The sequence below is a fragment of the Azolla caroliniana genome, unplaced genomic scaffold (genome assembly GCF_043228905.1).
Source record: "Azolla caroliniana isolate FFs.n. ecotype wild unplaced genomic scaffold, voAzoCaro1.0.p SCAF_2, whole genome shotgun sequence".
NCBI lineage: Eukaryota > Viridiplantae > Streptophyta > Polypodiopsida > Salviniales > Salviniaceae > Azolla > Azolla caroliniana.
The window spans coordinates 2,137,832-2,152,666 of NW_028230437.1; the positions used below are offsets into that span (position 1 = coordinate 2,137,832).

At 37.8% G+C, this 14,835-nt stretch overlaps 1 protein-coding gene across 1 annotated transcript; it reads right to left on the minus strand.

The window, feature by feature from the left end:
- Window positions 1–210: 210 nt before the first annotated feature.
- On the minus strand, window positions 211–12,426 carry LOC147867054 (phospholipase A I-like protein). The gene is made up of 18 exons (XM_087314740.1): window positions 11,493–12,426; window positions 10,403–10,550; window positions 9,676–9,754; window positions 9,430–9,583; window positions 8,601–8,810; window positions 7,755–8,000; window positions 7,504–7,666; window positions 7,154–7,414; window positions 5,553–5,674; window positions 4,698–4,859; window positions 4,221–4,428; window positions 3,992–4,128; window positions 3,760–3,901; window positions 3,472–3,672; window positions 2,572–3,064; window positions 1,785–2,001; window positions 1,479–1,568; window positions 211–957 (listed from the first exon to the last, which is right to left on the minus strand). Exons 1-18 carry the CDS (start codon window positions 12,381–12,383, stop codon window positions 496–498), a joined length of 4,386 nt encoding a protein of 1,461 aa, XP_087170866.1. The 5' UTR covers window positions 12,384–12,426; the 3' UTR covers window positions 211–495.
- Between the last annotated feature and the right edge of the window lie 2,409 nt (window positions 12,427–14,835).

Genomic DNA, 14,835 nt, shown 5'->3' on the forward strand with positions numbered 1-14,835 from the left:
GGGACAATGATTATAATGAGATCACATTGGCAATAATAATGTCCCTTGCTACATTAGGGAAACTTTCGGTAAGGGCCAAATCACCTTCTATAGAAGATTCAACGGTATCCTAGGGGTGGTTTGATAACCAAGGGCAAGCCATAATGGTCATAATTGAACTTAAAATAAAACCGAAAAAAGAAGGTATCTCAACATTATTAAAGATAAGTATAGATGAATGTAAAAATTTCTATAAAACAAATTAATAGGGCGCTTTAAAGGGTAGGAAGTCCACACTATGGAGACAATGCCTTTGTCCTTGCTTTGTATTAGGATTTACTTCCTTTATACATTAGGACAACATTTTTATTTTTTGGGGTTTCTTTGCTTCCACATGAGACTGTTGATTTCTTGGATGGAATAGAACAAGGTACGATCATAATAATCTAATAGCAACTGCCTTTGGCTTTGTCACATATGCATGCAGCTCTTATTTGTTGCTGCACATTCCAAGAGTTACTTACTAAAAGAAAGATGGCATTGATATTGCATTTTTGGGTGTGATTCCATGGCTTTTCGCAGGGCAAGATCTGCACTAATCCCATCTTTGTAAATGGCATCATAAAAAGTTGTGATAAATGATGCAAGCTCTCCTTCTTCCTTCTCCTGCCTTTTGACTCTTTGATCGCAACTTTCAAAATCACCGTCTTCCCAATCAACATCTTCCCAGTCACTATCAGGGGTGCTTAAATCATCATCCTCATCGTCACCGCCGATAACAAATTGCCCTGATACCGTATCCTCGAAGGTAGTTGAGGCCATATTCATGTCACTTATAGGATTTTGATGACTTATAGGGAGCTCTACTGACGATGCTATAATAGCCTTTGCTCCAGCATCGAGAATAGCCTTTATCAGCTGTGCAGGAGGACCATACTTTCCCGTGCAGACCACAATTCTATCTCGCCACGCACCAACCTAGATAGCACGAGCAATCATATATTATACATCAAGAAATTTCGGCAAAAGCAGAAAGCATAATCAAAACATAAATATTAATGACATCATCCATTGAGGGACTTACAAAAGCATACAATCAAAACGTCATTCCATCTTGAAATGCAACAAAGATTGATGACATTATTCATCAAGGGACTTAAGAAAGCATAAAACCAAGACATCATACCATCTTGAAAAAGTCAGGCACATTATCCCCAGAACAGTCTGACTTTCGGTCAAACATCAACCTCATGGGATATAGGAAAGGATAATATAAACATAATATCGTCTTTAAATGCAACCAATATCAATAATTGATTATGAAGGGATTTATGAAATCTTATTTCAAATATCATATTATCTTGAACAGCATCAAAATCCAATCATTATCTATGAAGGGATTGGAACCAAAGATAAACATTGCATCTTGAAAAGCAGTGAAGATCAATGTATGTTACAAATCCATCGAATATTTTTTGACAAAGGCAACAACATCATACCATCCATCGTGCATCTTCGGCATCCAAATGTATCGATGGGAGAGTTCGTTGAAAGAGATATGCCCCAACTTCTTGATCATCAGGTAGAACCTGCATTCATGTGATCTCTACTCAGATACCAGAAAGAAAGATGATGACGAAGATGACTGTTTCTAGTTGTACAGCAAACAGGAAGCTGAAAAAAAGCCACCCCTTCAAACTACAAAGAACTGGAACAAACTTAGCATCCTAAATTTCTTTCTTTTGAAGTATATACATAGATTGATTTATTATTGTTTTTCATCACTTATTTTTCTAGGGATGAACCTGTGTTTGCCTTCCAATAAAACGATAGAAAGCCCTTCCTACAAAGAACTTTGGGAACTCTGAAACAAGAGCAGCCACAGTTGTGATCTTTGGAAAGATTCTTTCGCGTTTTTTCCGCCGGCTATCTGGGTAAAGGCACATGTTTGCCATGACAGTGTGCAAGAATGCTTGTGCAGATGCTCCTGGCTCAGCGACGGCAAATATGTCACTCTGCCAGCTGCAATATTTTCACAAAACTTGCATGAATATTACCAAGTTTTTTAGGAGAAATGAAACTAAATAGAAATAAAATTATGATTAAAAAAATTTGAGCAAGTAGAAACCAAGAAAAAACAATTTGTAATAAATCAAGGCATTGCATGCAAAGTACAAGGTGAGAAACTAGCAATGAATTACTCTTTAGAAACTAGTTGAGTCCAAGGGAATAATAAAATCAAAGAAAATTTGCAATAAATTATAACAATCAATAATTAATATAGATATGATCAATCAAATTAGGAGGTCAAAACATGCACTGAATTTTTTTTCATCAAGTCATATCCGATTGTGTTGATTAGAATATTTATGGATGAATTTTCACTCTTTGGTGAAGGAGAGACACCCAGAAAATCTCCGGAAATGTCTGGGTGGACCAGCTATCATATTTTCTAATCAAAATGCAAGAGTATTGAGATTTCAAGTTTTGATTATCGGAAGTAGAAAGAATAGCAACCTTGCATAGAATAACAAACTTGCACACATAATATCACTTACTAAAACCAGAAAAGTGAGATTACTCAATACTAACGTGAGGATCAGCCCAGCAGAATCGCTTTGAAGGGCCAAGTGAACGATACCCACTTGAGGAGACCGCTGAAGCTTCTCATTGAGATATGATACTGGTATAGATAGTTTCCGTGGACCAAGAGGAGACCCTTGTGGAGAGTGTGCAATAGTGCCAGAAAGAATTTGATTATGCACACTACCATCTAGACTAAGCGGAGGGATAACCTCAAGGTGGTGTAATGCCAGTTCTGGACTATGCATAAGTGGGCTTCCTGGAAAAATCCCAGAAAACAATGGCGATGCAAACGGAGTACTGATTTTAGCAGCCGTGTTTGAGGTGGTGCCTTGAGGGGTGCTAAACTTTTCCATTTTGATTCGATGTTGCAAACAGAAAGACTCCAACTTGCAAGTGTGTCCGGATAACTTCAGGGGCTCTACATTACCTGATGCTTCAACTAGGAATACTCTTCTTCTCCACCCTAATCGAGGTCCACCGTCATCATCCATGCTTTTCCCTGAAGAAAATAAAATCGAAGGTGTTTAGCATCATTTCTGGTAAACAACATAAAAACATATTAATTAATTAAACCTGTTGATGGCTAGAGTCTAGGGTTAACAAAGGCCAATATATACATCCCAAAGTCAGCCCCAACAATGTCTATTTCATACCTTGGATTGAATGTGCATAATAAAGATACCAAGCAGAACACTACCAGTCATATGGGGGTGATTCAAGCGTAAGTAGAATAAATAAGAAAAACATGCACAATGGTAGCTAGCCATTTAAATATGCACATATGTTGAGACCATTGTCATGCAAACTGTGAGTGTACGATAACCTGTATGCTCCTAGTAAAAAGGAGAGGCGTGCTGTACTCAGTTGTAGGAGACAATATTGAACACGGAGAGCGAAGTGCAATACCTTTATCATGAAGTTTGAATTTCCCTACTGGTCTCAATTTTTCTGCCCATTGATCTTCCTCAGGCAAAGGAGGAACTACACAATCACACGCGGATTGAAATGCAGCTGTATTTGAATCAATGTACTCTTTCGTTGCAGCCTCAAGCTTTAGCCAAACAGCTGGATCTGTCTCATCAAGCTCCATATCGCACCTGTCATCAACTGAGGCAAAAAATATGATTGTCAACTGCATATGGGAAGCAGTGGGGCAGCAAATGTCTGTCAATTAGATATCATGCAATAAATCACCTGGATTGAAACGGAAGTATTGTATATCAGGTAGCATAGGAAGCAATGTATCCACAGCCTCTTCAACACGTTCTACTGAGCAAGCACTTTCTATCAAAACTTGACCAGTATCCAAGTAGCGCCAACCTCCTTTCCCCCGAGGCTGTAAAAACATACTTGATGTTTGACAGCATCTTCATTGCATGAACATTCAATTCAAATTCATAAAGGAAACCAATTTTAACAATCATACCTTCGTTGGAAGGTTACCACATCCTAGTGAAATAAGGCAGCCAATTTTAATGTCTGGCCATAAAAGTTGTGCTTCTCGTATTGCGATTATTGTTGGATTATTGGCAACAATTGCTCCATCTTGCCAACGGTTTGTATCTTTTGGAAATAAAAAAGAATAAGCAAAACTTGCCAACAGTTTGTATCTATTGTATCTATTAGATGCTCATGATCTCCTATATGTAGCTCACCATATGAAAAATCATCAAGATAGTATGGTGCTGCTGAAGATGCTCGTATAGCCTCCCATATGCGATGCTTGCAGCTTCCGATAAATGCACTTCTCTTATTAGCACCAGTTTGTGTTGATAAAGGAGTTGCCGTGGCTGCTGTTCCTGAAGCTGAAGCAGCAGGGCCATCTACTGCCCAAGGTATGATTTCAGGTGTTCCTGCAGGATACTGTTGAACCAGGCTAATATTAATTAACTTAGAACACCATGATGTACCTCAGAGATATACATGAAAAATTCAAATCTACTAAAAACTATGAGATAACCCTTCAACTGCCCCCTAGCAATCTACGAAAAAGTGCGAAAAGGGACAAGTTGACCATATAATTACTCAAATATCACATATAACTTGAGAGGGGGTTGATTAAGGACATTTTAGTGAAATAATAAAATCTTCGGGGCATTTGGAGAAATCAAGAAAATGTATCCATAGCATACCTGATAATTTCGAAACACGAATGGTTGTGCCGGCATGACACTCACAAGTGTAGACACTGCAAAAACCTTTGGAGTACCTCTAACAGCAGATTCTATTAGCAGGTCGCCTTCCTCATCGGCACATATCTCCTTCAAAAGACGCTCAAACTCGTCTGCATTATGCTACAGCACCAGGAGCCCAAAAATAAGATAATTGTATTTAAAAAGGAAAAACCGGTACTCATCGATTCTTAACAAAGGAAAATTGAATGCTCTTGGTCAGCTCTGACAATAATGTTCATATATGACAGAAAGATACTTCTCATACAGTCTGAAAGAGATGGAGATGACTCATGAGGTGCCTTTATGATCATTATACTGGTTATTCATTGACAATCAAATAAAAAAGGAACCAGGCTCCACACAAACTAAAAGTGCAAGCTCATAAAGAGAACTGACAACTCAAAAGAGAAACAAGAAAATGAGAACAATCCATGGATCCTCAGCTCCAGCTAATCTCAGCTTGACAATCAGTCAAGAGGAGCCTCCATAAAAGTAACAGACTAGAGATCAAGATCTCATACGGGAGAGAAGGCCAGCTATTTTGTAGTGGAAACGATCACTCTTGCACTTAGAGGAGGCTCCGTAAAAGTGACAGAGACTTTATGGGGGAGAAGACCAGCCATTTTGAATGGAAATGATCATTCTTGCACTACTCCCACCATCACTGCCTTCCACAACTGTGACCTAATACAGACATATTAACTACAGAGGAAAAGTGGAGAGATTCCACTATTAACTACAAATATTGGAAGCAGTTTCTATGGTTTTCTAACCAAACCCTTATTATTACAAGGTTAGATAAAGCAAAAATACCTTGGATCCATGGACAACGACTCTAAAACTTTGCGAAGAACTTTTATATAGCTGATCCAATTTCTCCCTCCAAGTTGCTGCTTCATTGTCTTTAGGAGTAGCTTCAGCAAAAACCAACTTCCCTGCCATAAAAAAGTCAAGTATACATAAATCAAACTATCACTCATGTAATATGCAGACGTATGTTTTTCAAAGTTGCACCACACAATCTTTTACTTATATGCCTCAGGGATAATTGCTTCCATAATTTTAACAATTGTCCTATTTTATAAAGTAGGTTACTACCCATCCCATCCTGTGTATGGATTTTCCACCAACCTCTCAAGGAAAGAAGACCATATTATTACGATGCGCAGTTGCAGTGACACTTCAGAAGATCTATTTCCCAAATGATTAACAGTGGTTGCAAGACAGTTTTTGTTTTATGAAACAGTCATAGGAGGCATCCCACAAAGTTTGGCTTATAAACCATTATGTGATAAATACTGTAGACCCTCCCAAACCCACTAGTTGAAGGGTTTCAAATTTAGGATTTCCGAACACCTCCACAAAGATGATGAGCTCTCCATCATTATCAACATCACAGCTATTACATGAAAAAGGTATTGCTCTCCTACTGTCATAGAGACACTTCCATGACTGTCAACAGGCTGATGATAGCGTGTGGGGGTCTGTCCCAGCATGCCTGGAAAGTGATGCCAAACTGTAGCAGTACACAAGCTCAGTAGTACATTGTTGCCTGTATTATAGATCTCACTCCTTGTGAAATGAACTCTTTAATAGACATAAGAGAGCTTCAGTAAAATGTTTCTTCAGCTAGCTTAAATCTCTATTATTATTTTAGAACAGACAATATGTTGCTAAACTCTCCTCATAACATGGAAGTCTGCAGACGTTGTCTCGAGACATTAATAATCTTGGGTGTGTGAGATGAGATTTTTGAGTTAAGGCCCCTCTTTTCCCTATCTAGATTATCGGTTGAAAATGGAGTTGCATTAAAATTTTGGTTTCTTCTTTATTTTCACATTTGCACATTTCCAAAAGAACACTATGTGTCCACAACAGATCTTTAGATAAGGCGCGAAATATAATAACTGGAACTAGTTTCCAAAAGCTCAGTTTTTCCATCATACAAATTCGTTTCAACTCATATTTTCTATGTTGATGCAAAGAGTTCCTCATATTTCAAGCCTGTTGGAAATTTCGCGGCAGATAGGTGATATAATAAATAATTGAAACGGGACCAAACAGGGGATGGATATAAATAGTAGACTATGAGGACCATTGGTTCATGTAGATACATGGAGTAATATACACTATGGGGACCTATCTACAGCACAGTTGCAGTGCATCCCATCATACCAACAGAATGGAACTAGACAACCTATAGTAGATTGTGGCATTTGAGCTCCAGCTGCATATGTTTTCTATATAGACCTCCATTTATTGCTAATTTCCTTGTTCCAACAGGCACCTGAAGTGGGTTAATAGTACTCATTAGAAATGCATTTAACATAGTTCAATACAAAGTTGCATTCATTTATATAAGCATGTGATATTAAATCTAAAAGTGATAATAGTGCAAAAAATGAAGGATATACCTAAAGACTTGTAAACCTCTTCACATTCATCCAAAGTCATTCCTTTTATGCCTAATGCTACAGCAAGCATTCCACCAGTGGAAGTGCCACAGATAAGGTCAAACATCTCATGGATCCGTTTTCCTGTTCCTTTCTCTAATCTTCGCAGCATTTGGACTGTTGCAAGACCTCTCATACCTCCCCCATCCATCGATAATATAGAGAGCCCCTGTTTTCCAACATGCCTACCACGAACTGCACGACGCAAATACTCGTTTTCACCTGATATTAGAACAATTAGAAAAAAATGACCAGGATCAAGCAACATGGCATTATAAATTCGGAGTGTACGGTCTCTATTTGACATTTACCAAGGATTGCTAGGGCCCGCATTGCTGCTTTTGCAACAGAAGGATTTGATGCAGCTGAAAGATGAAGCAGCATTTCACGTAAGCTCCCTGATGCAGCAAGATTGATCCTGTTTTCTCGACAGAATGCCAAATTCCCAATTGCAAGTAGTGCATACCGTTGAATCTGTCTTCATACAAAGGAACTTTAATCAATTAGGAAAAAGCTTTACTAAAGGTATGTATTTGCACAAACGAGAGCAACTTTACTCCACCTCAGGTTTTTTGTGAGTGCAGAGCATCTTCAGATGTTTCAATAGATCTTTTGTAAACATTTTAGAAGCAACTGCATCTGATGCAAATGCAAGATTCACAACAACCTGAAGCACTGATATGAGGGGATCTCCAGCCGATGCCTTTAGTACTGCCTCAATGGGTTGCATGATATCGGCTTTTATTAATATCAAAGCCAATGAAGGATCAGAAGCCAGTGCTGACAAGGCCATACATGCTTGCACAACCTGCATAAGAAACTCTGGATATAAAGATGCAGATTTTTGTACTGTATTCCTTTATTTGACATGTGAACTCATTTCTCTGTGTTATCATAAATGATCAATCCGACATTTAAAAAATGAAAGGTGCTGTCTAGAATTTTTCAGCAATATATCCTTTTACAAAAAAAGAAAAGAAAATGTCTAAAGAATGTGCAATGTCAACATCTCAAGGGCTTCTTGATGGCGGTTCATCAGGGCCTAGCCAATGATAACTACATTCTTTTGTTCAGGAAAGCAAATTGTTCTGAAAATAAATACTGTAAAATTGCAAATTTTGCAAATTAAGATGTTTTTGGTTTATGAGGTATGTAACCGACATGGCAAGGAACATTAACTTAAATCAGGAAAGTTGTGAATTAAGAAGACAACAGCTTTGCCTCTAATTATAGGAAATGGAATTGAACATTGCAAATATCTATATTTAAGAAAGCTCTAAGAGATTAATAGTACTAAAATAAATATCAGAAAAACAAAGAATATTAGAAACCACAGCATAACATATAGTAATTTCGCATAGAAAATCTCCAGGAATTTATAAGCAAGTTCTGGAAAAATATAGCATACCACGTGACGGTTGTCGCTCAGCATCATATTCAGTAGTTGTCGTAATGCACTTTGATCTTTTCCAATTGCCAAGCGGTTTCCTTCATCCTCAGCTACCTTAGCAAGTGCGGAAGCTAATAGTGGATGTTGGCATGAAGAAAAACGAAAAACCAGAGCAAAGAATGCACTGAGCTTGTGCTTGGCAGCAACAAAATATGACACACTTTCCATCTGTAAAGAGCACAAATTAAGCATAGGTTAGATAATTCTCATATGCTACTAAAGATGTCTGATTTATACAAACATAACACATAATACTGAGGGTAGATATATTAGGCTTCATTCACATGCTTTACACAAGTAAAAAATTGTAAACTCAAACGATCTCTTGCTATAAGTCCAGGAAGAAGGCACCATCATAATAGAACAGAGATAACCTTAATCAATCGGTTTGCAAATATGAAAAGCATGGACAATAGAATATGCTCAAACCTTTATTGTGGTAGAAATTTAACCCAGGATTCACAAAAGAATGTCTTCAGATTAGGTCTAATGGAACAGAACAATAGAGCTCTTGTGAAAGACTAAGTAAACACCTTGTTTGGTCACTTACAACATTTCAGCCAAAAGTAAATATTTATTGTTAAACCCTGGAATATGGAAGATAATTCAGCTCCTACCGAACCCTTCTGTAGGTAATAATATTGCTTCATCAGATTGTCTATGCACTCGGTTTCCCCATCCCACCAAAATATCAGGCAGGCATTATTTCAAATAGCATAATTATTAACACTATAAGTTATCTTTCTATCCATTTCTATGAATGGATTTGTTCTTCAGCTTGTCGCACCTCTATATGAACGTTGACAGTGGATAATTCATCATTGCCTTCAATCCGCACATTGGCTAGGGATAAATGTCTCAAGTTTGCACAAGGAAGTATTTCAGGTAGGAACTCCAATGGGTTAGCAAAGAGTCTAAGTTTACGTAGCCTAGACATAGCTCTGCAAAACAAATAAAGCAAGGGAATTTTGAGAGCTTTCATCTGTCATTGAGAATAAATACTTTATAGAGAAGAATTCCTTCTGTGGCTCACCTGAAATCAAGAAGAGGTCGTACTAGCTTATTATGTTCAAGGGAAAGCTCCACCAATGCTGAACACTGCTTCAATTCAGCTGCCATTGATATTGAATCCAAAATCAATCAACTGTACATGTACAAGGAGAACATAAAAAATCACACATTTTCCACCTCTATTCAAGTAGATAGAATCCCCGTGCAATGATTTACAGAATTAAAAACCAGAATTAAAAACCTATTAAGCAAAGAGAGCACTACCTATGAGTGTCCTGATACCTTCTTATGCATGTGTCATTGTACAATAAGATCCGCATGTGTTCTCTTTCTTTGAATGTTGCTACCCAAAGATATTGCTAATGTTTCGCCACTTCTCTTGTGAATAGTTCTTTGGTGGGCTTTCAGACCACAATGTTATTTCTCATTACAAGTGTAATTGTACTCACTTTTTTTACATGTGCATGTATATGCATACATACATATATTTATTAAAATTCCTACATATATAATGCATACTCTATTTATTATTAATGATCTTGTTATATATCCTTGCCGACTAATTATTATAAGGTATTCAAGTCTCTTGTATGCACAAGAGTATCTTTGTTTTCTTTTTCATTCCATTGTGATTAATATTATTGGCAGATGCGGATATTGATGCCAAAAGAAGAGTAAATCATATCACAAACATCAAAATGTGTTTGCTTTCAGTCAAACTTTCAAAAGGTGTTTCTATAAAGGATTACCAGGCACAGAAACAAGCAAGTTGTGGTCCAACGAAAGGACTTGAAGATGCTCCAATTGACCAAATTCTGCAGGTAAGGCAGAGATCTTATTATTATCAAGGAATATCTTCTCCAACATTGGAACTCGTGAAACGTCTATTGGCAAAGCCTGTAAAAGAGCTACATAATTTCAGGATACAGGAAGTTGTACTCCTCTTGTCTACTACATAACGGTGTTTGCAAAAAAAAAATGAACTTTAACAAAAATTTCACAGCACCAATCTAGACGTATGCTTCTCATAAGAATACATTAGAAAACGGACATATTTTATATTACGTTCTTCAGCTTTTTCGAAAATATATTAGTTTGGGTTTGTATTAATGTCTACTTTGAGAAGAAAATTTATATTATGAGATAGCCGAATGGGTTGAGTTGAAAAATCTACAATAATTTTCATGATATCTTGTAAAAGGGTTTTGTTCTTTTGAAATGCTAGCCAAAGCCATGTGTAAGGAGGTTTTCCATTGGTTTGAAAAGCACTCGAGCATTGCTCCTAATTGAGTAGGAGTAACCAACTGTATTTTTTTTAAACCAAATATTAGAAGGTTTTTGACACACGTTCGTTCAAAAAGTAGTCCTTATTCAGAAGCATAAAACATACTGACTGTCCAAATTGCAATCAACACCATTTGTTTGAAAAATGGCTTTTGTCAAGCATTGATTCTCTGTACATGATAGCATAAAACTGAATGGATTATCCAAATCCCTACCACTGGAAGGTTTTCAATTGTTTTAAAAATAATAAAAAATCCATTATTGCAAGTCATTATGCATTTTTTTATAGCAAGGAATAAACATGAATAGGGTGAGTTCCAAAAATAGTACTTTTTTGTGATCTCTGAATCCTTACATTTAAACTGTTTACAACAAAAGATAGTATGGATAACGATCTTTATGTTATCTTGTAAAATTGACTAGCTTTTTGAGATCATGACATAAGCCATACACAGGTTTTTGCCATTGGATCAAAAAAATAGTCAATTGCTATCTTTCACATAGAGGATATTAAACATGAGGTATAGGATGATGGAAAGACAAGATCAAGCTTACCGTGAGAGAGCAACCTGACAAATCAAGAATGGTGAGAGATCGCCAATGCTGTGCATAGCCAAGGAGTTCTTCGGCATAATTAACATGCATAGACGAACCCCCACCCCCCATGAGTCGAGAAAGCACTCCCCAACCATCTCCTTGTGGGCTCGAACCACCCAACGTTCGTGTTGCCGATATGGCCTTAAGAGACTCTCTCTTCTTGCAAATACTAAGTTGGACACGAACCATATCTTCACCATTGCTGCTGGTGCAAGTGTCCGTAACAATGGTGCCAGTACCAGAATCTACGGTACCAGAGCAAGTGTCAGTGCCAGTGCATAAGTGAACTCGAACCTCGTCATGTGGAGCCGGGAGTGTGACAGCAAGTTGTGATTGGAGCTTTAGGGCGACTTGCTCTTCGTCATCGGCCGAGGTCCAGTCGAGCTGGATTCGGAACTTGCAAAGTGAGGTTGGATCGAATGATGGTGATGACGTTGTTATCGATGACAATGATGATGATGATGATGATGATGTTGTTGTTGTTGTTGTTGTTGATACTGATGATGAAGATGATGTTTTTGATGTTGATGATGTCGATGAGGATGTCGATGATGATGATGATGATGATGATGATGATAATGATAATGATTTCGTTATCAATGATGTTGCCGATGATGAAGTTGAAGATGATACTGATGTTGATGACAATGCTGATATTGATGCTGTCGACAACGATGATGGAAAGCTCGGATCATTAGGGTTTATCGGCAAACCATTGCGGTACAGCAAAGTGGGAAGAGGGGTTTCTGAGGGTGCAGAGGGTGTAGATGGATCGCGCTCTCCATAGCCGAGCACGACTCGGAACAGATCTGACTGTCTTTTCCAGCTTCCAAGACCCCAGGAGGACATCTCCGAGGTTGGGGAGATTAGAAGAAGCAAGTCGGCATGGGTGTGGCAGAAGAAGAAGCACTGTCTGTCTATCTGTGGAATCAAAAAGGAGTCGTATCGATCAATTCATGGAGATCTTGCTTGTGCAGGAAGGAGATTACAGATATATATATAGACAATTCGCGGAGATCTTGCTTGGGCCGGAAAACCCCTTCCCACCGGCAAGACAGACGATCCCTGCTTTTGCGTTTGCGTTTGCTTTTGCTTTCGTGCCTGCTTTGGCTGTTGCATCATAGTATGAACCATACGTACCATACGTGCATTCGCATTCGCGTCAGAAAAAACGCCCTCAACGAACGAATGATAAATACCATACTTTTGGATTAACTATTTATTATGAGGTAAATAAGCCTAAAAAATGAAAAAAGAACACACATGAATGTTTGAATAACATCCAACGTATGGAAACGAATGTTATGCTAGACGAACACGAATTTTACGTACTCAACTAACTTGCTTTCTGTCTTCACCTTTGCTTTTGCTTTTGCTTTTGCTTTCCTATCAAACGTATGGCCTCCCTATTCCTGACTTCAGTCAGGCCTCCTCTAATAGATGATTGATTTATGCCTTCTTCTTCTATTCCCTGGCATCGTGAGGATGCTTCGTGGATTGCCACGATGAACATGTGAACGTTTCACAATGTTAGATATTGTCCCCAGCTTTTTGTTGGGTGTGAACTTGGACACATTGTTGACCTTTGGTTCACAAGGTTGTAACGATATATGATTAAATTCTCTTGGACTCCTTGTATTTATTTCACATCATCTGGTTTGAATCCAAATAGTCACAAATCACATCTATTACTTGCATGCCTTTTTTTGACTAATTCTATTTCTAGAAATTCATTATCATATCCTCCATGATCAGCATGATTCGATCTTTCCACTTCTACGAAGTAACTCAAATTCTGCAATGCTTGGTATGTGTGAGGAATATGATCCAAGTATGTTGCCTTCCTTGCGTGTCGCAACACGTTTACATTCCATCCTAATTGTCATTAAGTCTTGCTTTCTCAGCTTCTCAAATCATTGTTATTACATCTGAGCAAGGTTTTATGTTGTGTTGCACATGTAAAATTTTAGGGGAAACTATGCAAAAAAAGAAACGACGTGGCATTCGATGCAATCCTATACCACCTTTTGTTTCATCAATAAAAAGAATGTTGAATCGTGTGTTGCCTAAGCCACATGAGAATTTCAATCACAATCTACCTTTGTTTGAATGTGTTGGCGAATTTTTGTACTATTTATTTCAAAGCAAAGAGGGACATTAAACCACTCTTCATGATATACTATAATTCCCATGCATTGGTGTGCTGGTCAAGGTAATTCTAAAATACAAGTGTACGAAAGCCTAGGGTCATTATGTAGCCCCATGTGTGACACTTAGGAAAAAGCTAGGGCATCAAGGCAAAGGCGTATTTATATATTGAATGCCATGTTGATGTATGGTCCAAACTACATATTTACAATTACTGGTATTTACACTTTCTAGAATTTGTATGGTGTTTAATGCATTGAACACCTACTAAAATGTGTAATGTACATACTACACTACACAAGAAAAACATGCACACCATTGGTTTAAGTGTGATGCATGTCCTACACACCTTGCTCTCCTTTCCATCATCACGACTCACAAATGGCAATGTGCGCAAATCTCTTTGCCACCTTTTCACTCCTACAACATCCATGTATAATGTTTCGTGTGGACAAATTTCTTTGTCCCTTTTCACCCACATAATATATATATATTCCAAAAGAAGAATATACTCCATTAGTTAAAATGACATACAATACACAACTTTAGACATTACCTACTTCCATATGGACTACATCACTTATTTATCTTACACTAAATAGCCCACATATTTGTTCTCCATGTTTGTTGTGTCATTCATGCCCCTCTATCATCTAATGGGAAGGGGGAACAACCATCTCGGTACTACGTACTGCCATCATATATCCACTCCAATTTCTATAGCCATCGGTGTAGTACACCATCGTTTTCTGAATTTCAACCTTATTAAATCTAAAGCATCATCTGTTCCATCAATCCGCTCATATTGGGCCCTCAATGTAGTTATTAGCATGTGCCATATTAGCTTAATAGATTCTGCTGGAGGCCGTTTGTTTGCTGAAAATACCCTGGTACATATTGCGGTCCAAATGTTCCACATGATAATGGGTGCTAGCAACATCCATAGATCTACAATTTTCAGCTTCTGGGCATTACTTCTAGGTGCACTGTTACCAGCGATCACATAATATTCATATATAAGGTTTCACACGTGGACATATTTATTTCAAGTAGTTGCTATCAAATCAAATCTTGGATTATTAAGTGAACCCATCTTAAGCCACTTGCCCATGTATACAAACCACCTTGTTCCCATGTGAGCTCTACTTAATTG